The sequence below is a fragment of the Neofelis nebulosa genome, chromosome X (assembly GCF_028018385.1).
Source record: "Neofelis nebulosa isolate mNeoNeb1 chromosome X, mNeoNeb1.pri, whole genome shotgun sequence".
In the NCBI taxonomy this organism is placed as follows: Eukaryota; Metazoa; Chordata; class Mammalia; order Carnivora; family Felidae; genus Neofelis; species Neofelis nebulosa.
The window spans coordinates 15,889,520-15,917,287 of record NC_080800.1 but is presented as its reverse complement, the minus strand read 5'-3'; the positions used below and the strand labels follow the sequence as shown (position 1 = coordinate 15,917,287).

The window sequence follows — 27,768 nt, the reverse complement described above, 5'->3', positions numbered from 1 at the left end:
CCCTCCCCTCAGCCCTTGAAAACAACCCTTCTGCTTTCTGTCTCCATGAATCTGACTACTCTAGGTGCCTCGTGTGAGTGGAATCATACAGTATCTGTCTTTCTGTGACAGGCTTATTTCACTTAGTATAATGTTTTCAAGGTTCGTCCATGTTGTACCATGTTTCAGGATTTCCTTCTTTTTGAAGGCTGACTGATATTCCACTGTATGCCCTAGCCTTATAAATAGCGGTTTGATCGAAAACAAAACAATAAAACATCGCTCCAAATATTACCTCCTCTGTGACTGAAACAATTTCATTTCCCTTTCTTGCTCTGAAGGACATAAAATCTTCTCTGGAAATTTCTTTTGGGGAAACAAATTTCCCACTTTCATCTCTAGCAAAGACATTTTGGGAGACTTAGTTGGCTCAACTATTTACTTTACACTTGTCAGATTAGAAAGATGCTTTTTCATTTGTGTCAAGAACTTCTTAGGTATCTCTGTTTTTAAAAAAAAATATTTTCATTTTTGGGGGCACCTAGGTGGTTCAGTCGGTTAAGCGTCCAACTTTGGCTCAGGTCATAATCTTGCAGTTCATGAGTTCGGGCCCTGCACCAGGCTCTGTGCTGACAGCTTGGAGCCTGGAGCCTGCTTCTGATTCTGGGTCTCCCTCTCTATCTCTGCCCCTCCCCTTCTTGTACTCTGTCTCTCTTTCTTTCTCTCTCTCTCTCAAAAATAAATAAAACATTCAAAAAATCTTTTTTTCATATTTTCATTTTCAAATAGTAGATTGATTGGTGTTTTAACAGTAAGCTGACTGTTCACAGCTATCACAGGCCTACTTTTTCTACAAAACGTCACCACGCCAGCCTCAGAGCACTGAGAACACATTCACTGTGATTCTTCACATTAGGATAGATTCTCCGAAATGCATCCCCGAGTCTCTGTGTTGGGCCTGTTTTGCTTCTTGTAATCAGTATCTGAACTTAATGTTGTTCTTGGCATGTCATTGGCACTCTGTACCCACGTCGAATGCATATATGTAGACTTAAGGACGTAACAGAGCTTGGGTTTTGTCCATGTATATCCAAACCAGTTCACGATCACCGATTTCTCCCCGTGGTGACCATGGAGTAGAGAGAGGTAGGTGGTCTAAATACTTCTCGAACCTCTCTTTTACACTTTCACCCTCACTGCCTCAGTTGGATCACTCCATCGTCCTCCTCTTCACCTCCTTGACTTGTGCATGTCTTTCCTTTCTTCTTCATTCCTTCCAATGCCACTGGATCATTGGTCTTAAAGTCAGTAATTTGACCACACCACACCTCTGCTTGCTGCTGGTTACCTTTAAGATAATGCGCAAACTTACCATGGGCCCCAACTTACCTTGCTGGCCTCCTGACCCAGGAAGCTCTCCCTTCCTCCACCCGTGACTGCACCGCCCCCTTCCCCACAAACATTCTCGCCTACGCTCCTGCTTTTCTTCAGGTAGAATACCCTTTCCATCATTCTCTACCCAGCAAGTTTCTGCTCACTCTTCAGAAGCTGCCTCATGCTTCATCGTTGCTGTGAGTCTTATTTTCCAATGTGGAACTATTAATAGCTCCTGTTTTCTCTTCTCTACACCTTTGTTGTAGTGTTTATCTCTTTGTACTATGATGCTCTGTTAACGAGTCTGAGACGGACTGTTAAATTTTGAACTCGGTAAAGATCCAGGACTCTGCCCATCCCATCTTTGTTAACCTAGCCTGCGGCATAGATCATGGCTCATGGTAGTTCTGGAAAAGAGTGCTGAAGGAAGGAAGGAAGGAAGGAAGGAAGGAAGGAAGGAAGGAAGGAAGGAAGGGGGCAGGCCAACATTCTATATTTCTGAGGTATAAAGGAAAACTACTAAGTGTGGTTTTGCCCTCAAGTATGCCATAAAACTGCCGTGATCCATCGTGGGCTGCGTGTCAGTAGAAACATTACTGAAACCTTGATTTAGCCAGTTGGACTTCCCTTGTACCTTAAAAGTGAGATGGGATTCAAATACACTGGGGGAGGAGGTGCTATCCCCGGCAAGGGAAATAGCCTAGACTATGTTATGATTAAATAAATCAAAATATTTTAAATCCGGAGAGCATCTTTGTATGTTAATTGAATTCATACAGCTACTTTATAGAAAAATTAGGACTCGGCCCACAAAAGTACAGCAAGTGTCATGTGAAAGCCCTGGATGAACGACACTCAGACCAGGCCCATGGTATGTACTCCTGCCATAACATCCTTCTGTCTCCTTTAACCATACTCTTTAAATTCTCCAGATGCATCTAAAAAGGGAGCATTGTTAAGCAAAAGATAGAAGTAATCCTCTAGTAGAAAGAAGGGTTATGTTTTCCTTTTATCTGTCATAGCGGTGGAAAATAGTCTTTTAGGGCATAATGGCGAATTATATTTTGTCAAAGTGGTATATGAAATGGAAATTTACTTTGGCCTGTTCATCCTCTGCGAAAAAGATGATCTTACAACAAAATAGGATGCAGGCTTCTCTCTTGGGCACAGTGGAGGTAAAATATAAGCAGTATTTTCATATACCGTCAGATGTTTGGAGAGCTGCCTTCTATGATTTTAATGTTGTCTGAATGTACATTCTCCACCTCATTGAGCACTTAAGTAGGTTTTGATTCGTTCTTCAACACTGCATTTCCCCAGCATGAGTGAAGCCCCTACTAAACATTCAATAAGTTATTTTGTTTTGACAAAGAGAAAATCCTACCTGTGAATGTGTTCTATGGATCTTGCCAGTCTTTTTAGGGCATGGTCTCTAGAGCTATTGAAAATGCAAACAAATGACCCAAATGAGCAAATCTTGGCAGAAGATAAAGTGCGTGATAAATGGTAGAATTGGCTCCAATTCTCGGATACATCTTTCGACTGATACACACAAATGCACACATGTGTCTCAGGAAGAGAGAGAAATATACTAATGTAAAGCAGACTCCATATATACATGTTCAGTAGAATGATAGATACTAAAGTTTTTATTGTACAGATTGAAAGAGTAAAGCCTGGAAGGCCTAATGGAGGCATCAAAGATGGGCATCCGTGTTTTATATTCAGAAAAAGGTTGCTAATAGTCTTAAGAGTACAGGGAAAGGTACCAGCCACTGAGAGATATAGCAGGTTGCAGCAATTGGAAATAAATGTCTTCAGGGCTTTGGGACTTTCTGTGAACGGCCATTAAGAAGCAGTATATATTCAGAGTGTTTTAAGGGAGATAGTAAGGGGTGATAGTGGAGGTTGACTAAAAGTTGAGTCTCATGGGAGATCAGAGGCAGTAGCCTGAATTGGGGAATAGGATCCTTGTCTAGAAAACTAGTGAAATGGTCTCTGTGATAGTAACAGGGCTCTAGGCTGGGGTCAGAGAAGAAGGGGCAAATCTGAAAACAGAGCTTTGGTGGTGGATTTGACAGGAGAACATGCAGTAAGAGTGTAATCAAGGGTGGATTCCAAGTCGTGAGTCTAGGAAACAAAGAGGATGAGCCAGGAGACTTCAGGAAGTAGAGGCAGTGATGTTCATCCAGCTCTTCCATACACTACTCATTCTTGTGATGTGTTCATAAGTAGCACAAGAAGTACTGGTTGAGCTTAGAAGACACTTAGATAATGCTAAGGTTAAACGGTAACTACAGGACTTCTCAGAGCTTTTAATTTGCTATTATGCAAGGATTAGATCGAGTGTTCTATGTTTTCCATATTTACCAGATTGTGGGATTCGGTGTTTTGGCACTTGCTAGTTGGTACGACATCTTGGGAGCATACTTTGGAAAATGATTTCAGCACAAGAGAATGGGGTGTGTGTGTGTGTGCGTGCACGTGCACGCGCGTGGGTGCGCATGTATGTACACATACCTGGATGATAATAAATCCTCCACATGAGGGTTTTTTGATCATAATAGGTAGGAACTTGAGAGAACGCGAGGGAACAGGCTAGGATGAAGAGTTGGAAGTCACAGGCAGAGAGCTGTCTACCAGGAACATGGCTGAGATTGGATTCTTCTTTATGGTGACCAGTAATTAATAGGAGGTTGGGGGTATGCGCCTGGGAACAAGAGAGTAAGCCAGGGGTGACAGAGGTCTAGGAAGTAATCCTGGAAAATATGCTGTCACCAGAGATTATGCTGCAAAGAGCTGATACAGGACAGTGACAAACAGTGGGCCCTCCTAGTCTCGTTTGTCAAGAAGGAACTCTCCACTCATTCACCAGTTGTCTTGGGAGGTTGTTAATGCTAGGGTAACACATGCATCCGTGGCATCCTCAAACTCCCTGCTCTGTTCAACACTTACTAACCCTTTACTTTGTAGAGAGAATAATTTACATCTAGGTCTTGCTCTCAAGGAGGCCACTATTTCTGAAGAGAAAAGGAGAGAAAAGCAGTTAAACTTTCTAAGCGTAATACAGCTAACAAATGCTTCTAAAGGAGCTATGGATCTGACCGGGTCTTTGACTATGATTGGGCAAAGAGGTTTAACGTAATTTGAACTTTTGCTAACTTTTCAAGACAACTGGGGAAATAAACATTATATGGGTAACCGTAAGTCTGAAGCCCAATTTTAAAATCAGGAGATTACTTAAGAAGTTTTTTTCTTATAGCGGTGTTTAAAAATAGGCTGAAGCATGCCTCTCGGAGATGTCAGAAATGACACAGTGGTATCTGAGGTGTTTTAAAGATGACCTCTGACCCTAGAATGGAGCTACAAATATATTTTTTCTTTTACTGGACCATGTATTTTATCTTTAGAATTTTGAGTTGTATTTTATTCCGGCGTATGTCCTGTTGGTATCAAATAGTTTAAGCTGAGCCAGCCAAAGGCGGACGAATTGACAGTTGCTAATGTAAATTTCCCAGCGAGTAGAAAAGGCTCCCATTAGAAGCTCACAGGCCCCCATTGTGAAGACACTCCTTTGTGCTTGTTCTCTTCTGGCTCTGACATGAGCTGGCTCACAGGGCTTAGGCTCTGCTCCTACCGTTCTCTGCTGAGCACCAAGCAGACTTTTCCTAATACCATCGATTAGAGGTGTTCATGAAAGGAATGTGTAAAAATAAATATTAAAAGTTGACAGTGAGTTTTAATAGTTTGTGTATCTTTCTGAGTTACGATGGTAAATGAAAGCTAAAAGGTTGTGGATAGGGTTATATATAGATCCTGTTTCTCTTTTCTCCTGTCACTATCTCCCATAGCCTTTACCTCTCCATATCTTGTATATGACTCACATTTGGGAGAACCATGCCAAATGGTTGGACACTCGTCAACACACTACTCTGGAGAACCCAATGAATTGCTGTTTCAGTGTTGGTGATAATGTGAAACATCCTCCTGCCTTTTCGTCTGCTTCCCTGCCTCACGTTGAGCAGGCACTTAATAAATCTGTGCTGAGCATAAAGGGAAGGAGTAGCGTTAAACACGAAGGTAGTAAAAGGAATGCCTTGAAAGAACCATCTTTTATCTTGTATTTTACCAGCTGTTTGAAAAGTCATCTCTTGTGTTTGGCTTTATGTGAACACTTGAGTAATGTCTACATATAGCTTCTCAGAAAATCACCCTCTTCTGGAATAGGTATCCGAAAGCCTGGTCTACCAACAGAGAGACTTCACTGATTGAATATAGGGCGCTCTCTTTCTCTCTCTCTCTCTCTCTTTCCTCCCTACCCACTGAACCTGATTGCCTCTGTGATTAAGAGTTATGCGTAGTATTCTGAGAGGAGACTTTCAGAGATGGGACTTAAACTTCCTTCTCCTTAGCATTGTCCTATAATTAGAAAATTTTATACATTCAAAGGAGTTTGCATCTGAATTAGAATAAAGTCACAGGAGTGACTTGGTTTGAGCAGGACCCTGGTCTCACGCTCCAGCGGTCACAAAGAGAAACAGATCTATTAGTCGTTAGGGAACTGGATTCTACTGGGCTCACATCCAGGGATTGTCTTTCCTACAAGCGTTAGTTTCTTCATTTTGGCACAGAAGAGGGGAAAAAAATTACTTGCTCCAGTAACTGAAATCATATGGAGGTTATCTTTCTTGATGCTGTATTACCAGATCTTGTAGAGCTAGGAATATATATGATTGCTCCTACTTACTACACACAAAATCGCCCAGAAACTTTATGTAGGGTTCTGTCGAGAAAGCTAGTAGGAGAAAGGCTTCTGGTCTTAAATATTCGAAGGAACGCTTTTTTTAATTGTTTATTTTTAAAAGTCATTTTTTTTAAATGGACATTAGGATGTGGTAGGAGAGGCAAAAGTTGATGGCAGCCTGGTGATTACTGTTTGTTGAAGTAGATCAATAGCAATAGTAGCTCATTGTCAGTGGCAACCAATAGTTGTCGATTTGTAGAGCTTTCACCTTTATGCAGCCGTCCATATGTACATGTCTTCCGAGACCAAGCAGTGGCTTCCAAGCTGGGGGGCAAGCAGAGCAGAGTAGCACAGATGTGGCCACTAAGAGGTCTTTAGACCACAGCACGGAGAAGAGGAAGCGCTCAGCTGTTCCTTCACAAGGCAGATGGTAAAATGGGCCTATTTGCACATCTCTTAGGAGTGAAAGAGCCGGGTCCTGAGCTGAGTCCACACAGCCCCCAAGTGCATGGCCGGTGCTTGTCCTGGATAAGCCATCTTCTTAGGGCACCCAGAGGGCAAGATCTTGGAACCCTGCCGAGGAAGCAAGGAATGGAGATGCTGAATCCTCTTCCACAGCTGCTATAAGCCTAACGTCCTTCGTCACTGCCTTAAAGTGGATGAGAGATGTCTGGATGTGATTTCCTGATTTTTCTGTCTCCTTAGGCCTGGCCTTCAATTATATCTGACCTATGTGTGTACTGGAGCTAGGCATTGCCCTTTAAAGTTTTTTTTAAATGTTTATTTATTTTGAAGGGGAGGGAGGAAGAGAGAGAGAGAGACAGAGAGACAGAGAGAGAGAGAGAATCTCAAGCAGGCTCCACATTCAGCGTGGAGCCCAACTCAGGGCTCGATCTCAGGACCATGAGATCATGACCTGAGCCAAAATCTAGAGTTGGACACTTAACTGACTCAGCCACCCAGGCGCCCCTAGGCATTGCCCTTTGCAAGTTCGGGTTCTGTTCACTTTTAGCCCACTGGACCAAAGATGTTTTCAGAGGTGTAGGGGAAGCTGAAAGCCGGGTGGGAAAGCAGTAATTCATGACTCCTTGCCTTTGTTGTTGGATTTAGAGGAAGGGCGGAGGACAGAGGTTCTCAAAGGGGGCATTTAGAAAGGCGTAGGGCATTTGGGGTGGATGCATTGACGGAGGAGCACTGCAGGCTATTAGTGGGCAGGAGCAAAGGTCACCTAATGTCCTTTAGTGTGAGACAGTCTCCTACAATGAAGCGATGTCCCACCTAACATGCCCATAGAGGGAAACACTGTGGAGGAGCAGCAGGACGTGGCTCTCCCTGGAGGTCACTACAATCATGCAGATCTGCCCACTTGACCTTCATGGTAGTATGAGGCTAGGTATGGTCTTCCGTTGTTGGTACAAAACCATCTTTCCGTCCATTCGTCCATCTGTCCCATCCATCCTTCTAGGGCTTCTTTGGTGAAGAATCTCATGGCCACCTATGTCCCCATTCTTTCCCCTCAGTGACATTGTCACCCTGTTGGCTCTCCTAAACTCTCATTCCTCTCTGCACTGACTGATTTAGTAGGAATGACCAATTGTTATGCCAGCTGAGAATAGAGAAGGTAGAAGGCAACAAAGCCTTCTGGAAAGAGAGAGAGAAGAGGAAGAAGAGTGAAAAAGACAGCTTATGATTTATATAGATATGAGAATAGGCATCTGAGTTGTTAATCCTTGAAAGGTATTTGGCTAGTGCTAATGGAATCCCTCCTACCTCTGGGTCAGTGCTTCTCAATCTCGAGTGTGCATCAGCGTCCCCTGGAGGGTGTGTTCAGACAGAGACTGCCAGGAACCATCCCCAGAGTTTCTGATTGAGAAAGCCTGGGGTGGGGCCCGGGAATTTGCTTTACTAACAACTTCCCGGTGATACCCATGCCACTCGCCTGGGAACCATACTTCTCTAGCTCTTAGAGAAGAGAGCAACTCCTGAATACTTCCCATCTCTGGGACGCCTGGGAGACCAAGCTGAGAGGGGAGGATCTTGACTTACTCTTGACCTTCAATCATGGCCCAAGAGGAAGGAAGGAGGAGCTAATAAGCCCAGCACCCCTGGAAGGTGAGTGCATTTTCAGCCACACCATCACCCCTGTTGCTGGGATCCATGCAAAGGCCAGCGTGCTGTATTTTCTGAAATAGCAAGAAAACAGAACAGAGTAAGCTGTTCTTTACGTGTTTTTCTGTATAGAAGTAAGTGTATTTAACCAGTGGATCTTCTTGATGTCTGTTAGCTTGCACTGTCCTGTGAACCAGGGCATCAGGGACCACGGGCAGTGCTTCCTTTTGTTACTAAATAAGGGGGAGTTGTCCGAGCATACAACCTACGAAGGTCTCTAAAGGAAGGCACCTGGTTTAACGCCCAAACCACTGGAAGCTTCATTTTTTTTTTTTCCCAGAAAGGAGCCCAAGTCAGGATTGAGCATAGTGTTTCCTTCTGCATATTCCTGATTACTTCTCTCCACTGTCAGTGAAAACTGACGTGCCAGTGGTTTTTCTTTTCTTCTTCCTAATGAGTTAATGGCAGTGATACTTTAGTCTGGTCCGAAAGGGAAAAACAGAGATTGATGGCGATGCTGTTGGAAGTGTGAACAGGAATGTGAATGACACTTTGACAGTGCCTACTTTTCCTGTCAGTTCCTGGTTTTTGAAGATAATTCTAAGAACGGTTTCTCATCAAATTTGACCTTATGGCCGAATAACAACACACTTTTTTCCTCCTTGATGTTTCCTTGGAATCACAAAATATTATTTAGTTGGAGTACTTAGCAGCAGTGGAGGGGTGGCATAATATTTTGGATTTCATTTTTTATCCAATTTAGAAAGCCCTGTGGCACTAAATAAAAATGTCACTGTGTAAAATGTAAAAGCTTTCTGTCACAAATGTTTTTAAAAATTCATAAAGGGCTGAGGATTTGATTTATCTTTTCCTCTTTCTGTGATTTATTCATATTTAATGTTAGTTTCAACATTTGAAGCATCAAGGACTTTTTCAAATTAAAAACTGTGGTGAATCAGTCGTATTTGAAGAAACATTCCGCCATGCCAATTCATTCCTGTTCACATGTTCAAGGTGCAGCTATGTTTGGCTTTCCCAGTGGCTGGAATTCTCGCTAGGGAAACCCTTCGTTGTTGGGGAGGTTGAATTGCCCCAGCTACTTGATGTTGACAGCCATTTCCCAGGTATCAATAGACCATTTCCTCGGGCATTAATCATTATCACACAAATGTGGTGGCAAAGGAGAAGAGTGGGAAGGGACCTTGCCTTTGGAAGCAGCATTTTGTTTACTGTCTGTTTTTTCATTTTTGGTGCCTTTGAGCCTCTGAGTCACTTGTGTTTTCAGAAACATCTTTAGTCAGTGACAGTATCAGTCTTTTCTGTGGATGGTTTATTAATAATGAATGATAATAGAATTAGCCTGGAACGAAGGGAAGAAAATGAACTCCACACAAACTCATCTTTTTTTTTTTTTTTTTTTTTTACTAGTAAATAGACACCCAGGGTCTGTGGCACAGGCCTTTCTTAAAGCCCTGGAAGGTTAAAAGGCTGGAAGGAAGAGCGCTGCGGGCTCCCCTCGTTCCACTTTTAGGGCAGATAGACCTGTGCTAGAGGACGTGGGCGTGTTCGCTCCCACCCCACGAGGCACGGTGCATTTTCCACAGCTGGGGCATTCGATAAGGCACACCTGCCCTGGACATTCTTGCTTCTGCCTGTCCTTCCACCTGCCCATCCACTTGTCCTTCTGGTCCTCCCTCCCTTTATCCTTCCCCTCTTTCTGTCTTTTTATCCTTTTCTTCTTACTATCATTCTTCCACTCTGCACACACTCTTGAGTGCCTCCTCTGGGCCAGGTGCTGTGCCTCCATGGATATAGTCAGCTTCTCATCAAGTGAGGGGAAAGGTACCTGTCTACTTTGCTGAAAATCATCAGCCTTTTAGTAAGAGCATCAAGGAAGAATGGGAATAAAAGGTTTGGAGCGCCTACAAGGATGAAACCCTTTCTCCCTGGTTCTCTCACGTGCTTGTTATGCTTGTTATCGAGGCTCTGACCTGTCAAAGAATGGCAGGCCCTGCTCGGAGCAGCCACGCCTCGAGGGTGTGGTTTTTAGAAGCAGTTGTGAACATTTTGTCATCATGAACTTGATTTTCTTTCTTTGCTTAATGGAGGGAATCATCTAGTTAAGTAAAATGATCTCTTTCCTCCTCAGACAATTGGAAAGAAGTTACCTCCAACGACGGCAACTCCAGACTCGTCAAAACCAGAAATGGACGGCAGGACAAAGAGTGAGTTTCCTTATTTATCCGTATTTTACATTTGGAAGCAGTTAAGGGTTTTTCAGTCATGGACGTGCTTTTGAAAAATCCTCACATAATCCTAATGGCTGTTTAACTTTTTAAATTAAGTCTTTTAAATTTCAGTATGGTTAACATACAGTGTTATATTAGTTTCAGGTATACAATATCACGACTCAACAATTCTGTACATTACTCAGGGCCCATCATGATAAGTGTACTCTTTAATCCCCTTCACCTTAATGGCGTTTTAAAATACATCAGAAAAAATATACCCAAATGTGTTCCACTGGGTCCTACCATTGGTTGGGCACAAGTTAGATTTGGCACTCTTGGGGGGTTTTCTTCTTTATGGAATGTGGTTCTTTCCTGCCACCTGTATCAGAGCTGGGGCTTATCCATATATACCCAATCACTTTGCATCATTCAGGAGGCAGAAAGGCTGTAGAGAATGGCAATTCAAGCAGTTGGGGGATTCATAGGCCTTTAAGTCAGGGAGGCCCTACCTTCTTGCCTCAGCACTCAGCCAGCACTCCCAGCCCTTGCCTGCCTGCCTGCCTGCCTGCCAGCCAGCATCCTCAGTGTGTCTTTACTAAAATCTCTCTACACGCAGATGTCTTTCTTCCATTGAGCCACATACGCTCTTCCTGGAATTTTTACCCACGAATTTTAGTCTCTGGGTCTACAATGATATTAGCCCATTTTTCTCCTAACAGCCCTTTAAGTGTTTGAGGATAGTTGTCTCCCTAACGCCTTCCTAAAGGTCCTATTTCCTGTTCTGGATGGTTGCCAGATAAAATACAGGATGCTCAGTACATTTGCATTTCAGATAAACAGTGAATAATTTTTTGGTTATAAGTATGTCCCCCGTACTCTTTGTTGTTTATCTGAAATGGAAATATACCTGGGCGTCCTGAATTTGTAGTTGTTAATCTGGCAAGCCTCCAATCCCTTTAGCTATCCTTTCAGTAACTAGGGCATTCTGGACAGGCTCTGGTCAGAAACAATTACTTCAGTTCCTTCTAGGGATTTTATTATTTTTTTTCCAGCTTCAGATTTTCTTATGAGCATAATGTGGACAGACTGCTAATATAGTTTGGAAAGCCAAAGATTGAGAGAACATAAATCACACATATATAATTATGATTAATATAAGAGCAAGCACAGCTTTATCCTTTTAATTGAGAAATAATATACCATTCAAAAGCAAATGAGGGGTACTGCCTTAGACTTAGGAAAATGAATTTGTGGGATTTGCCAAACCAGAAATGGTGCTTTTGATAAACAAGTTCATGGAAGATACGGATGCAGGTGCTGTAGCTGTGCCTTGGTGTGGAAGGTTCAGATGAGGTCTGGTGCCTTCCATGTGGTAATGCTGTTGTCCGACTCCTGGTCAGAGGCAGAAAGCCCGCTTGTCTAATACTCTAATGCAGGGGTTCTCACACTTGAGTGGACCCCAGAATCACCCGGGGAGCTGGGCCCCACCCCCCAGGTTGCTGGGCCCCGCCTCCACAATTTCTGAGTCATTAGTCCAGTGGGACCTGGAACTTTGCTTTTCTAAGGAATTCCCAGGTGCTGCTGCTGCGCCTGGTTTAGGGCCTACACTTCCAGAACCACTGTTTGGAACTCATCAATATTCCTCAGGACAACCTGGCCCTGCGTTTATTCATGCAGGTTATACACTTTTATGCTAAACCTACCTTTAGGCACTAAAGAATTTTCTTTCTTTCTTTCTTTCTTTCTTTCTTTCTTTCTTTCTTTCTTTCTTTCTTTCTTTCTTTCTTTCTTTCTTTTTAAATTTAATTTAGAGACAGAGAACAAGCAGGGGAGAGAGGGGCAGAGGGAGAGAGAGAGAGTCTTAAGCAGGCTCCAAACTCATTGCAGAGCTCAATGGCAGGGCTCGATCCCACAGCCCTTGGATCATGACCTGAGCCAAACTCAAGTTGGATGCTCAGCCAGCTGAGACACCCAGGTGCCTCTAGGCACTGAAGAATTTTCAAGAATTGAATATTTAAACCATTCTGCAAACATTTCTCTTGTTGGGCAGTAGCCTGTTCTTCCTTCATTCAACTGCTTATTCTGTAGTTACGGCAATTGACAGGTTTCTAAATGATCCCTGTTATTAGCAATGTTGCTTGGACGACCAGAATGGGGAATAGGCAGGAGAAGGAAAAGGGGAAGACACATCAAGCCTCAAAGGTGATGGGAATGTAGTCCCCAGGATAGGCTGTCCTCGTGACATGAGACAACCAGTGGTCTTGACCAACCTGATTTGTGTCTGCACAAGTAGTAATCCGGGGAACAGAGGTTTTGTTTTAAGGGAAAGACTTTCAATAGAAGTAAAGTCAGAATTCCCTGTAGATGGTGCACCTCTGTCCAGAATAAAAAGGACCTTGGTCCTCCTTGGGTGACTTTGTGGGTTGCTCTTGGGAGGATTCTGAGCAGCAGGGACCCGAGGGTCACTTGTAAGGATGTGGCACATTGGACAGTCTGCAGGGCATGCTGCAATGACTAATCCTCAGGTCTTCAGAACTAGCCCTCGGATAAGATCCTGTTCCTGATGCTTTCTTTTCACCCTCTGCCATGTCTGCAGGCAGGAGATTCCAGTCTTTTTGGAAAGATTAGCTGGGCAGGGGTGGGGAGGGTAGCTGTGTTTTAGAGCTGGCTAATAGAAATATTATGTGAGTCACATACGTGATTTTACAATTTCTAGCAGCCACATTTTTAAGAAAGAAGAAACAAGTGAGCTTACTAAATTAAATATGTAAATGTATTTTATTTCACTCAGTGTATCCCCAATAGTATCTCTTTAACGTGTAACCTGTATAAAATTATCAAATGAGGTATTTTTATTCTTTATCTATATGAGTCTTCACAGTCCAGTGTGTCTTTTACGTGCACGGCACAGCTCAACTTGGAGCAGCCACAAACCAAGTACTCAATAGCTACGTGTGCCTAGTGGCCACAGTATTGGACATGGCCGTTTGAGAGTAATTCTCGGATCTAAGATGGGCTTTCTGGGCCTGGGTATTAACACAGATCCGAATACTCAGCTCCTTCAAGCATGTGGGAGAATCTAGGCTCTAGCCCAAGCCTTGTTCCGTCCTATAAGTATCTATTAATTATGTCCATCCACCTGGCTCTCTGGAAGCATCACGGTGGGGGATGTTTTTTTTTTTTAATTAACATTTATTCATTTTTGAAAGATAGAGAGAGACAGAGCATGAGCAGGGGAGGGACAGAGAGAGGGGGAGACACAGAATCCAAAGCAGGCTCCAGGCTCTGAGCTGTCAGCACAGAGCCCAACGTGGGGCTCGAACTCACAAACCGTGAGATCGTGACCTGAGCCGAAGTCGGACACCCAACTGAGCCACCCAGGCACCCTGGGATGGGTTGTTAACAAAGAGTGTTGTTAACAGAGGCTGGGTGGTGTGTTTTCGCCCAAAGTCGGAGGTGTGCATTCTAGGACCAGCTTGTTATTCGCTAGCCGTGTGACCTTGGATGAATAGTTTTATTTCTCTGCCTTGCTCTTCATTGTCTGCATTGTCTGTGAAGTCCGAGGGTTGCTCTAGAGACAACCCCTGTGGTCTCTCCCAGCATCTTCATCCTCTGATTCGGTTCCAAAAGCTCAACGATTCAGAGTAAAACATTTCTGCATTCAAAGAACTGAGCAGCCAGAGGGGAGAGACAAAAAGAAGATGGGGACAGTTTAGTGGGAACGTGAGAGGTCATCGGGTATAGGTGTAAGTATGCCTGTAAGTGTGCAGGAGGTCAGAAGGAGAATTCTCAGTGTCAGTGAAGGCTTGAAGGATGTTTATTGACAGATGTTTTTCATGGGCCAAAGAAAGAATTTCTGCAGCTAATTTCCCCCACCTGCTTTCTGGCTTTCACTGTAAAGGGCACGTTCTCCCAGGATCTCCACGAGGCACCTAAGTCCACCAAAAAGCCCCTTGCATCGCTTTCAGATTGTGATGTGACTCCTGTGTTCCCTGAACTTGAGAGTGGGGCGGCCCTCCTTTCTGGTCAGTGGACAGATCTATAACAAAAACCGCCCAGCAGTAGAGAGGAGAGAAGCCCCTTCCTCACATCTCTGTCCTCGGCAGGCTAACATACCAGCTCCCGTGAGGATTAAGAGTTATGATGATTCAAAAAATGTTCATGTGGATTGGTATTTTCTGGGGGAAAGTGAAACTCAGCTGATTAGGATTTATTTAAACAACTAACATCACCTCCTCTCCCCCCAGTAAAGCTTTCATGATATTGAAACTCATCTGAAATGCATGCTGGGGAACAGATGGCCAGGACTTTCATAACAAGAGAGACACTGTCTAAATATTCATAAATGAAGTACCCTGAGATTCCTCCAGCTCACCACATCTGGAATTTCCCTCTTTCTTACTACAGTTGATACAGATTTGTAGCCTTGGTGGGACAGAAAAAGTAACCCAGAGAAATAGGCTATTTCGCATCTTTCTGAACAAAGAATTAAAGTCTTAGAGATTCAGAGCACCAGTTGAGCAGGAGGGTTAGGAAAAAGAATGATCCTTGACAAAATTTGGACAAAGGCAGGTGAGGCTTCTGAATAAATGATGACAGTGGGGCAAAAGCTAAACTTGCCCTGCCTAACCTCTCCTCACTCCATCCCTGGACGCTTGTACCACCTTCCTGGTAGCTTTGTTCATTGACTCACTTCCTGGGAGTTGTCCCCTGTGATGGTGACACATGGTGGCTTGTGGCTATCGTGGGTCCCTCGAGGCAGAGTCTGTGTCTTTCTATTCGATAGCCCCATTATATAGCCCAGAAGAGTGTCATAGACTCACTGGGCACGTGACAAGTGGTAGTTGAGCAAATGGAGACTTATAAATGACTTAAAATTTAAACAGGTTCTGTACTGGACAGAGTCTTGTGAAAGTGGCATAGTAGCCATGAATCCTCTTTCTGAAGTTCACAGTCACCAGCTGGAAAATGACACATTTGATCACCTAAGACCCCTGAACTTACTTTGGGTTTCTAGGGATTAGTAGTGGTTGCCAGTGTTCCGTGGGGCTTGACAGACCCTTCATTCTTTCCAGTCCCTGCTCTAGACCGTTCAGCCCAACAGCACCAAGATACACCCTTGCCTGACAAAGGTTTATTGGTTCATCGCACTGAGGACACTTGGTAGGAGAACGCGTGCGGCCCCATCACACCAGACAAAAGAAAAGAGAGTGGTTACCAGTTCGGAGGAAGGGGGAATGCAGTGAAATGTAAATGAAGCAGTGTTTTGACAGGTTGCAAGCAACGCAGGGCTGTTAAGGGGTCAGCATCAGGTGTGGACTGCGAGGTGCACCCAGGTCCTATTTCTTTGGGAACCACCGAGTTAAGATAAGTGTGCAGTGCTGTGTTCAGAACTCTTTACGCGAGGCTCTGCACTTGCATGGGGGATCGCGGCTGCTTTTCTGTGTCACAGTGACTTTCGTTCCTTCGGTCAAGAGTGGAATGTTTCATTCTGACTGATATGATATAGAAAAAGCAAAGTTTCTGGTTGTCTGTGCTTTGAGAGGACAGGCTTTCTCTGGGAGTAAGAAAGCAGTGGTCCTCAGAGAAGGGGTTGTTAGGACCCTTTCCAGCTGCAGCATGTGCTTGGGAGAGATACTATTTCCTGTTGGCTTTGCAGCTGGCTGTGGGACCGCAGCCTGATGGATGGCTAGGCAGCTTCTTACTTTCCATGTCTGAGCTAGTTTTTTGCTTTCTCACCACATGTTTAAGTAGCAGAAAAAGGGGTCGATTCCCTTATGTTGGTTTTTTCCCGGCCTCACCTGGGAGCTCTTTTATGTTACCTTTCCAGGGAAGGCGTTTTTGCTCACTTGTATCCCCAAAACTCCTATTTGGGCGCATCCAGTTTGAAACAAGTTTCCTACTCTGCGCTTTGGTGCCTCGCACACTCGATGTGCCTTAGAGTCCCCAGGCTCGGTGTCTCAGGATTTCCTCAAGTGCTTCCAACACAGACCTTGCTGTCCCGATTCAGAGTGGGGGTCTCCCTGTGAGGGTGCCCGGCCTGCCCATGCTGCTGAACACCCAGATTTGGGTACAGCCCTCTTGGAGGATAAAAGCTAACTCCTTTTGTGTTATCCTTGTGGATCTCCTTTCTCCCAAAGACTCGGAGCTTGTCATCTGAGCAGGAGAAAGTGTTGTTGGAGGGGCCGTGATGTGCGCTGTACTAGGGAACAGAAAGGCTTTGCTCGTCAGGTTATTTTCCTTTTTTTTTTTTTTTTTTTAAATCTTCCTTTTACAGCAAGAGATTAAAAAGTGTCATAATTCACAATAGTGAAATAATTTGAAAGTCAAATTCCCAGCAGCATCCAGGACTAGAGGCGGTCATTGTGATCTGGGGTCGCTGTCCCCTTTTTCGTGGAGGCCGGCATTGGGCTGGAGTTCACAACATAGTGACGTACGCCTTAGGTTTTGTCTCCCCCCGTCTGAATTTAAGTGTAGATCAGGGTTTTTCCACCTTGGCACTATGAACGTTTGGACCAGGTCGCCCTTTGTTGTGAGGCCGGTTCTGTGCCCAGTATTGGATGGTTACCATCTCTAGCCTCCATTACCTCCTTACCACCCCTCCTGCTGCAGCGGCCACAAATGTCTCCAGGCAATGCTGTGTCCCCTGGGGAGCAAACCGGCCCTATCTGTGAACGGCTGGTGCAGACTGTAGTAAGCTCTACGAGGGCACTGCTGCCTCTCTGCTGCTAGGTACACAGTGGGCACTTAGTTAACATTTACTGACCAAATGACAAGCATAGTATTCATTCCGGCCCTCCTCACTAGCCCCAGCTCCTCAGACTGACTCAGGACTGGATGTCCCCTCTACATCTGTGATCTGGCACGCCCAGCTGTGGCACCACCACCACACTGGCCCTCCCTCCAGGTCCCCACCATTGTTTTGCTTTTGGCTAGCATTGAATATTTGCTAATACCCATGGCTGGATCAGCGGATCTCACGGCGCGGTCCCTGGCCCAGCAGCATCGGCATCACCTGGGAACCTGTCAGGGATGCAGATCCCCGGGCCTTGCGCAGCCCTGGAGAATCAGGAACCTCGGGGCTTCTGTTTTCACAAGTCTTCCATCTGGCGCCGATGCCCCCTCGTGTGTGAGAACCACTGATGTAGACTGTTCCTTGAGCTTCCCTATTGATGAGAATCACCAGGGTGCTTGTGGGTTGCTCGTCCAACCTCAGACCTGTTGACGGGGACCCCCAGAGAAGGGAATCTGGGAAGGCATAGAAGGAGCAGGTGCCCCACCTGTCACAGGAATGGTTGGGGAAAACTCTCCCCCACCCCTGCCAACTCCTACTCCTCTGGTCAAAGTCCTCAAACATTGTACAGAGCCCGGTGCCATTTTACCCCTCCAAGAAGGGAGCCTAAATCCTTCCTTTGGGAAATGATTCCCCATTCATGATACTCTGGTGCTTTAACCTGAAGACATCAGTCTTACCTTTCCCTCACTGTTGCCTCGTCAAGAACTCTGTTTACGTGCCTCATTTCCTCTTCTTGGTTATAAGCTCCTTGAGAACCAGGTACCAGTCTCACTTAACTTAGTCTCTTTCCCCCCAGAATGTAACAGAAGTCCATACCCTTATTGCATTTCCAAAATACAAAAAGCTAGAAAACTAAAAGGCTTTATTACTTTGGGGTGATATAAACCTTGTCCTGGACTAATAGGCATTTATGTATAGTCTTTATCCTACTTGGGGTGACAAATCATGCATTTGCTGCAGAATTTTAATGTATTTGATGGTTGGGTACAGCCCCAGACCCCAGCTGAGGATGTTATCTGTTGTGTGGTATGTGTAATAAATTTCTTTTCCAAAAACCTGAAAAATTCCATCCTCGGGGCTTTTGGATAAGTGATTATGAACCAGTAGTGCATCAGATATTTGTCACTTTAATGAAAGAACCTTAGATTTTGATGTTGGTGAAAGTAGACAACCCTGGGCTCGATACTTTTGTTCTGGAATCCCAAAGGACAACAGTTATAAGGGTTACCTGGTACTTTCTACCACTGTTGGAAGTTCTAGAAGGCTTTCTACCAGACTCTGTGACACATGGGGTTTTAATCTACGTGACCTAAAATGGAGTCCAGAGAATCATCCTGGATTTAATGTTATTTCCTTGGTGTGTGTGTGTGTGTGTGTGTGTGTGTGTGTGTGTGTGTGTTATGTACTGCTTGCTGATATGTTTATTCTGTTTGTTCTGCTTTGATTTGTTTTTTAAGCTGAGGGCATTTTTTAAGTTGGTTTGTTTTTTATATGAGTAGATTATAAAATCATCTGAAGGGAGTCATGGGCTGTGTGCATGTGAGTTCAATTTCTTAAACAGTCTGTTTTTAATCTTATATAAACTTCTAGAAGTTTAGAGATTGAAATAATGTGGGTTTTTTTGGTGAGGGAGATGTGAATCATGACTGGACTTCTTGGGGAGTTTTAATAGAACAAGTTCCTTAAAATTGGAATGCCAGTCAATAATTACTGTAAGGGATGTTGATTTGGTGTCAGGGTCCTCGAACCTTTTGTACGCGACATTTTCTCTGCACCTTTGAATGTGTCTTTTTTTCCTACTTTTGGAAATAGGAAATCACTGGGTTTTTTTTTTGTTTGTTTTTTTTTGTTTTTTTTTTTTTATCAGATTCTTCAAGGACTCCTAAGACAAAAAGGCTTAAGGGGTACCTGTCTGGCTCATTCAGAGGAGCATGCAACTCTTGCTTTCAGGGTTGTGAGATTGGGCCCCACATTGGGTGCAGAGATTACTTAAAAATAAATACATAAACATTTTTAAAAAGACAGAAAGCTAAAGAATTGACTTAGGACTTCAGTCTTAGGCTAATTCATTAGCTTTTAAAAAATCTTTCCAAAAAATAGAGACAAATTCATCTCAATCACTGGATAAGTTGTGCCTTTATTTTTTTTTATGTGCATGTGTGCATTCATTTCTACTTGATCTTGGACTAATTAAATCCATCTAATTGATGAATAGATGGAAAATGCCTGCCCCCCAAATTAATTTCATTCCCTTCCTCTTCATCTCTGTCTGCTACTCATTTAAAATTTGTAATCTTCCCATGTCCAAAAAGGATTTGGAATTATATTTTTCTTTCAAGATATATCAAATGCCTCCTCCTTTGTAAACTCCCTCCTGAATGTAATCCTGCCTTCCTCTGCATCACCCCAGCCGTATCCCGTCAGAGTGAGTCTACGCTTATTCACACATTTGTGAATTTGTCATCCTTTACCCTTGCCTTTCCCCAGGCATCAATTTGTCACTTCCTTGCGAAGGTGGGATGGCTGGTTGGACTGACTTGCATGTCACAGGCCCAAGAACTGACAATGTCTCTTTCCTGGTAGTGCCTCAATAAGTGTTTGAATTAAAGTAGAGAACATCTGGGGCGCCTGGGTGGCGCAGTCGGTTAAGCGTCCGACTTCAGCCAGGTCACGATCTCGCGGTCCGTGAGTTCGAGCCCCGCGTCAGGCTCTGGGCTGATGGCTCGGAGCCTGGAGCCTGTTTCCGATTCTGTCTCCCTCTCTCTCTGCCCCTCCCCCGTTCATGCTCTGTCTCTCTCTGTCCCCAAAAAAATAAATAAAAAACGTTGAAAAAAAAAAAAAAGTAGAGAACATCTTCATTCCATGTGATGTAAAATTAAAATCATAGTCTCAGTTAATCCATTCTTTTTGCTTATACATTTATTTATATCTTAAAACCATTGGTATATCCAAACTAGCAGCATGTTTTTATTTTCCAGTACTGCTGAATTAGGGCCCAAATGCCTCAGTAGTAAAAACAAATTCTTCTTTTCAAATATATCATAATAATTTAAAATGTGAGGCTGTGGTTGCCTTGTTTGATCAGGGGTCTTCGGAGCTACAGTGCCTGTGACGAGAGCCGTGACGTGTCAGAGTGGGCTAGAACTCAGGCCCGGTCCAGTGTGATTTTTTGGAGCCTCCAGAACTTTACTGAGATTATTTTGGGGACCTGGGTGGAAGATGGGCGAGCCCCACTCTCTAATTTAACCAGAGAAACCTTGGTTTTAGTTGTTGTGTATTGCAATTTTAGAATAAGTTGAAATTTGCTTAGAGTGTTCGACTGAAGTTAACCAGATCCTCCTCCCGTCCCTCCTCGGCCAGCCTCTCCTTTTACATCTAAGGACGCTGATGTCCAGAGCTATTGCACGGTTGCCTCAGATTTTGTGCTGAGGACAGCCCAGCCGAGATTGAACCTAGTCTTGACTGTCCTGACTCCTGGCCCATAACCCTCACCTCCTGTTTAACTGTCTCTCAAAATTTCCTCCACTTTGTAGGTATCACTAGGGGGTCAAGCAGCATTGAGTGGGAGCTGTGTCTGGTTGTAGGGATACAAAAAAGGGCAAGTGTGATATTGAAGCCTGCTTCATAGCCAGTGGTAGTTGACAGTAGCTACTGGCACCTGTATCTCCTACTTTTAGCTAAATTGGTGCTTTCCAGCTAATTCTATATCCAGTGCCTCACACACAAAACAGTATACTTGGTGGAAATGTTTTAAAGCTAGGTTATGTTGGAGCTCCTGGGTAGCTCAGTTGGTTGAGTGTCCAGCTTCAGCTCAGGTCATGATCTCACGGTTTGTGAGTTCGAGTCCCACATTGAGCTTACTGCTGTCAGTCTGCCAGCGCAAGGCCCACTTTGGATCCTCTGTCCCCTTCTCTCTCTGCCCTTCCCCCTCTTTGTGCTCGCCCTCGCTCTGTCTCTCTCTCTGTCTCTCAAAATAAATAAAACATTAAAAAATAAAACTGGGTTATGTTGATTGTCGTACAACTATATACATTTATTAAAACTATTCAAACCATACAATTAAAATGGGTGAATTCTATGGCATAAAAATTATATGTCATTAAAGATGTTAAAAAAGAAAGGCAGGGGGATACCTGCCCTCCTTAAATATTAGGGAAACTGGGTGGAAAGCAAAATGGCTCCATGAAACATTTTAAAGGCATGCTAGTACTTTCTTATAAATATTTCTTCCTTATGTTGGTTATAAGTCAATTCCACAGTCATTTATTGACCCCCTCCTATGGGCCAGGTCCTGAGGTAGATGAAGGGAAGAGATTGGGGGGTAGAAAGTAACACAGAGGCATAGGAAGAGGCAGATGATAGCCAAGTGTTTCAGAGGAGGTAACTGGAAGTGTCCTCTTTCTTCCACCAAGTTCCTTCATGTCCGGGTGCCTTCTGCTTTGAGTGATAAATACCTATGCAGCCACAAAGTAGTGGTAACCAATACAGTTTTATGGAGTCTGGTAATGAGCTATCCAGACAGGCCCCCTGAAGTTGGCTAATTCGACAGACATCTCAACAGTGTCAAGACTCAGACCCCCCTCCTCTGTGATTTTCTTGGCTTTCCTCTCATGGTTGAAATATGACTGCAATAGTGCCAAACGTTGTGCTGTCTTCCAACAAGGATGTCAGTGTTAAAAGCCAAAAGGCAGAGGCAACTATTTTCCTCTCCACTCTTTTTTTTTTTTAATCAGGGAGCAAAATCTAACAGCCTCCCACCTCCCAGTAGAACTCCTCTAGCACTTCATTGGCTAGAAGTAGATCACATGCTCACCCCTAAACGAATCACTGACAAAGGGGAACGAGAGCAACATTTGCCTAGACATAGCTTACTCATCCCTGAGGCTGTGGGTGGTTCCCCATTTCCTAATGTAATACCTGAAGGCAGCAAGATTATATGAACTGGGAAGGGGATGGGGAATGGGAACTGTGAACCAATGTCTACCACACAGTTAATTAACTTTTTTTTGATGGAAAAGAATAGAAACAATGCTTGTTTTTTTTTCTTTGTTGACCATGAGTGTCTTATCTTTTTTGTAAGATATTTCCATGATTTCGATCTAATGAATTATTCTTCAAGCTGGGACTCTGCAGGCAGTTCTAAAGTAGTGCTGTATTTGTTTCAGTGTTGTAAGTTTTGAGGTTGGATAGTCATATTTCACTAGCACAGTCAGTAGGAAAATTGGCAAAGAGCTGTCATTATCCAATTTAAAGATGCTTAACTTTTTCCCTCCTTTTAGAATATTTGGCCAATTCAGAATTTGGGAGGTTTGCTATTACTAATTAAAGAAAGATGGAATGTTGGTAACTATGTGGACCTAGGAATCTTTAGGCAGAGTAGTATTGATGGGATCTAGAATGAGTGCCCCTCAGCACGGCTTAATGAACAAGACACATCGGGGGCCCAGAGTAACGAAGACAGATGGTTTCCCATGCTAGAACAGGGGATGTAACTGATATATTCTGTCCATTGGACAGAAAGCAAAAACATTTGCACAGAAAGTGAGTCCCTCTCTCCCTCTTTCCCTCTCTCCCTCCCTCCCTCTCTCTGCTCTGTTCTCCTGTCATGTCAGAAACAACCCTAGACCACGGCGTGTCCGTATTACAGATTTTTTCTTGCCTTTATTTCATACATCACTCTCTTTGATTGATATGACATTAACCATAATAAAACCCCCACATTTCAGTCATATAAATCGTACTAGGGACAATATAATTGATATTTGTGTATATAGCTTTAGGTTATGATCTGTCTGCACGAACTGGCCTGATCCTTAGAAAATATCTAAGGTCATTCAAAGCCATTAGGATTGTTGACTTTGCTGCAGAATAATAAATGCCTGTCCCAGTAGATAGTAATTCTCTTGAATTTTTCTTTCTACCTTCTGTCCTAAGTCATTGAACCCAGCTTTCCAAGTCTTAATTTCCTGGCTACCTGACAAATGTTTTTGCTCTCTTCTAAGCTGGTGCTTTTGTGTAAATAGAGATAATTTAACATCAGATAGACTTTCTCTTTTTCTAAGTTTGTTTATTTATTTATTTATGTGATCTGTGCATCCACTGTGGGGCTCGAATCAAGAGCCACACACTCTTCTGACTGAGCCAGCCAGATGCCCCTAACATCGGATGGACTTTCAAAAGTATATAATTGAGGACATATTTGAACTGATTTTCGGTGGCCTTAGTGTTTTTCTCTCTTTTGTGAGGGCTGGTACATATCCTTGCTGATGAACAGCCACACCTAAGTAGGCAGGTTCCCACAGAGACTCCATGGGACATATTTGAACAAGTTTGCCCCCCCCCCCATCACCGACATACACATACGTATAAGGAACATTTAGTCGGTATTCGTTGGCTATTTGTGATTGACACATATTCACGTACAAATATCTTTCTCTGGGGATATATCATAATGCAGTCTTTTTTATTGTTTGGAGTACTGTGTCTGCTTCGTAACATACACAGATACCCTGTTTCCGACTTAGTGATGTGTGGACAAAGGCTCTTAGGGCGGAATTTAAGCTTTTTGTTCTTTTAGATTATGTTTGCTTATGCATGCACCCAAAGAGTATATAAAATGGTATATAAACTAAAGAGTATATAAAATAGATACCTGAGAACGAAGAAACTTTTCTGCTTTTCTGCCTGAGAGACACAAAACAGTGCCTTTTTGTGACATCACATGATTTGTGAGGGGAGCAAATGAAGAGAAAAAATAATCGTGAGTCCCAAATGAGCAATCTTAGGCAGTTTCCTGAGGGTGACCCTTTCTTTATGCAGTCGTTACATCCTGTCTGTTAAGTGTGCTTTTCTCTGAAGTTACTGTGAGAGAGGGCATCTTTTCCCGGACCAGCTCATTAGATAAAGCATTTTAAAGATTGTGTTTTTTTTCTTCTTACAGCCAAGGATTACTGCAAAGTAATATTTCCATATGAGGCCCAGAATGACGATGAATTGACAATCAAAGAAGGAGATATAGTCACTCTCATCAATAAGGTAAACAAAGGTTTCCTCCTGCCTTTCAAACCGTGAACCGCTTTGAGGTGTTGACTGGACGGTACAAGATGTTGGTTTAGCCCTTGAAACACTTGATTTTCCTTTTGTCCTCTCCTGGGGGAGAATCTTGCCTCTTTCCTCTTGATCAGGCTACGCCCAATATATCCAGGTGAATGAATGAACTTGAAAATCCAATAGATTCTGTTTGTCTTGGAGCCAGCTGCAGTTTTGCATGGCCCTGCAGAAAACTCCATCCCAGAAGGCCTAACCCAGAAGGCCGCCTGCTTGGCTGGAGAGCCCGCCCTCCGCAGCAGCCCCAGCTGCAAAGCTGTGTCATGCCTCTCAGGCAGAAAACGCTTAGAGAATGTTTGCTGTTCACATCAAAGACAGGTAGCATGCCTGAGAGAATTTTGCTTGTCTTGTTTGGGCTAAGAAGGTTGTATGATTTCATTACCATTACAGGCAGAGCCCTGTAAACATACAGAGACCTGTAAAATCTGTGTGAATTGATGCAGCTTAACAGGGCCTGAACCGTGTACTATTTATGCTCTCATGCAATGGTACTCACCCAGTAGGTTGTTGAAAGATGTATTATTTAAATGATTCCTAGAATATACAGCCTTTTGTCTGAGATAATAGGGTTCTCATGATGGTTGAGTGCAGCGAAAAGCTGAGCCATGTTTAAGATGTGTTGGGTGCTTCATTCTTGGTTCCAGGTGAGTGGCAGGGAATGTGTGGCGCTGTTGGTACAAGCATGACTTGGGGGTCCTAATGGCTGCCTGCACTCATGCAGGGCTAGAATGCTATTGGCAGGGTGCAGAGTGCAGGGAAAGGTGAGAGAGAGCAGGGGTTAGGGTGGGGGAGCTAGGCCCCGGGTCTTGCTCCTGTGGCCGTTACTGAGAGGGAGGGGCTCCCAGTGTCGCCAGCCCACCCCCCCGCCGCCCCCACGTGTGTCCATAAAGTGATGGGTACGATTTACCTTTTATAGTCCAGGACGGTTACCTTTAAGAAATGGCTGTAGAAGTTGTGTGTTTTAAGAGCCGGAACCAAAGATACCAGGGCACTAATGACCCCAGAGGCTAAGCAGCTCACCAAAGATCAAAGTATTGTAGGGAGAGAGCTGGCCTCTTCCATATGACAGTGGAATGGAAGACACTGCTAAGACTGCTTTTCTGGAATAGTAGACGATCCCCAGCTCTACTGATGGACCAGGAATGTGCTCATTGCTTTATCTGTAAACTGTTCTCCCTGCATTTGTTTTAGCGTATCTCTGTAAGTGTTTTACGTGGCAGGAGGGTAAAACACTGCCCTTCTTGCTCTTTCTGCCAAGGAGGCGGAAGCGGTTCTCTTTCCTTACCACCCTTCCCCTCGTCCTTAAGTGGTGCCTCCTTCGGCCTGTGTCTGCATGGTGCGTTTCCTATTTTGAACAACACCCTTAATCAAATACTTGGAATAAAGAAGTTGTTAAATAGGCATAAAGCACAATACAGATACTTTGCTAATTAGCACAGATCCTTGGTTTTAATCCTACAGGGAAAGGGATAGATTACTTTCCCCTTTGACTATAAAGCAACCCGAGAGTCGAATAACCCATTCTTTGCAAAGCAGGGGTGCATGTTACTGTTTTTTTCTTTTTCTTTGGAGGGGGAAGCCTCTTTTTAACTGAGAACCAGATGTATCAATATTTAATAAGGTTTGGAGAAAAGAAAAAAACTACCATGGATGGTCTCTTATCTGAATACATCTGTTTCTACCTCAATATATTATATTCCCGTCCTTGTCATTTGATTACATATGATGAGAACACATTCATCTTGATGGTTTTGTTCCCACCAGCTCGAGATCCAGTGTGATAAGAGGAATTGAATTTTTCTAAAGAGCTTAGTCAGAAAGGGACCCTCTCCTGGTTCCGTCCTCCATCCGCACGGCAGGGAGAAGGGCATGGGCGGATGTGGAAGGCTGCTGTCGGGAGTGTCCGGGAGCTGTACCACACTTCCTCACTTTCCTATCCTCATGCCTGTAGAAGCAGTTTAGAGACCGAAGCAGCTTATAGATGCTTGCAAAACGTGACCTTGTTATCCTTGCCATACACTCAGTCCCTTGACCTGGCTTATACCCTGCTCCTGCTCCTCAGGCCCAGGGTGCTGTGTCATTCTGACACTTCCTCCCCCTCGCTCGGCCCTGCCCCCACTCTCGAGCCCAGCAGCGCTGGAGCCTGGGGATTCTGCCTTCCTGTGTTCCTGCCACTTCCTGTCCGTGGGGCAGCCAGGCCCACGCTGGAGTCCACACCTCTCCGGGCCGGCTGAGCAGAGAGCCTCACCTCCTCCCTCTCCCAGCACCCTCCACAGTACCTGCTCTGGAGGAGAACCCCAGGGTGGCCACCCCAGGCCCCTCTATTTGTCATCCTGTAATGGTGCTTTGCTCATGTGACCCCTTTGCTCCAATGAAAGTCTTTAGCGGGGCGCCTGGGTGGCGCAGTCGGTTAAGCGTCCGACTTCAGCCAGGTCACGATCTCGCGGTCCGTGAGTTCGAGCCCCGCGTCAGGCTCTGGGCTGATGGCTCGGAGCCTGGAGCCTGTTTCTGATTCTGTGTCTCCCTCTCTCTCTGCCCCTCCCCCGTTCATGCTCTGTCTCTCTCTGTCCCAAAAATAAAAAAAAAAAAAAAAAAAAAAAAAAAGAAAGTCTTTAGCAACTTTCTTCACCTTCGTTGTCAAATCCAGCTTGATTCTCCTTGCACTCATTTGCCCAGGCGCTCTGGTCTTAATCTGGCTTTTTGGCCTTGGGCCACATCACCGTTCTACAACAAGCTCTCCTGAGATGGCCCTGTCTTACTCATGTACCCTCCCTAACCTGACCCAGACCATGTTCCTGCCCCCCGGGATGCCCTCTGCCTACCCACTTAGCTGCTTTTTCAATAGCTAATAATACAGCCAGTCTTAACTCATGCTGTGTCATGTACCTACCTGGGCCCATTTTTCGCTTGTAACTTAAAAATGTCCCCTGTGTATTATCAATTTTGTTTTTATTATTTTTTCAAATTACTTTTTTTAATGTCTACTTATTTATTTTTGAGAGAGAGGGAGAGAGAGAAAAAGAGGGAGGGAAGCAGGGAGGGGGCATAAGCAGCGGAGGGGCAGAGAGAGAGGGAGACATAGATTCTGAAGCAGGCGCCAGGCTCCAAGCTGTCAGCACAGAGCCCGATGTGGGGCTCGAACCCAAACCGTGAGATCATTTATGACCTGAGCCGAAGTCGGACACTTAACCGACTGAACCACCCAGGTGCCCCCTGCTTTTATTATTGTTTTTTATGGTCCGCGAAATCAGGTCTCTTGATATCCTGTCCTTGTGCAGATTTTGACTTTTATTCCCATGAAGTATCTGCCAGCCTTGACCTAGCGTTCCAGTTGTTTGGAAGTATGTTAAAATGACAAGTGCCATGTAGATTACCAGCTCTGAGAAACCAGGGTTTGAATTCCAGCAATGCCATTCACAGCTATATGT

At 44.2% G+C, this 27,768-nt stretch overlaps 1 protein-coding gene across 10 annotated transcripts in view; it reads left to right on the top strand.

Moving 5' to 3' along the window:
* Positions 1–27,768, top strand: part of SH3KBP1 (SH3 domain containing kinase binding protein 1) — a 334,814-nt gene that overhangs the window by 222,533 nt on the left and 84,513 nt on the right. For all 10 annotated transcript variants that reach the window (XM_058714793.1, XM_058714795.1, XM_058714791.1 and 7 more), the window contains 2 exons: positions 10,356–10,431; positions 24,174–24,268. In XM_058714793.1, the coding sequence (XP_058570776.1) occupies positions 10,356–10,431; positions 24,174–24,268 (171 nt within the window). The remainder of the gene's footprint in view (positions 1–10,355; positions 10,432–24,173; positions 24,269–27,768) is intronic.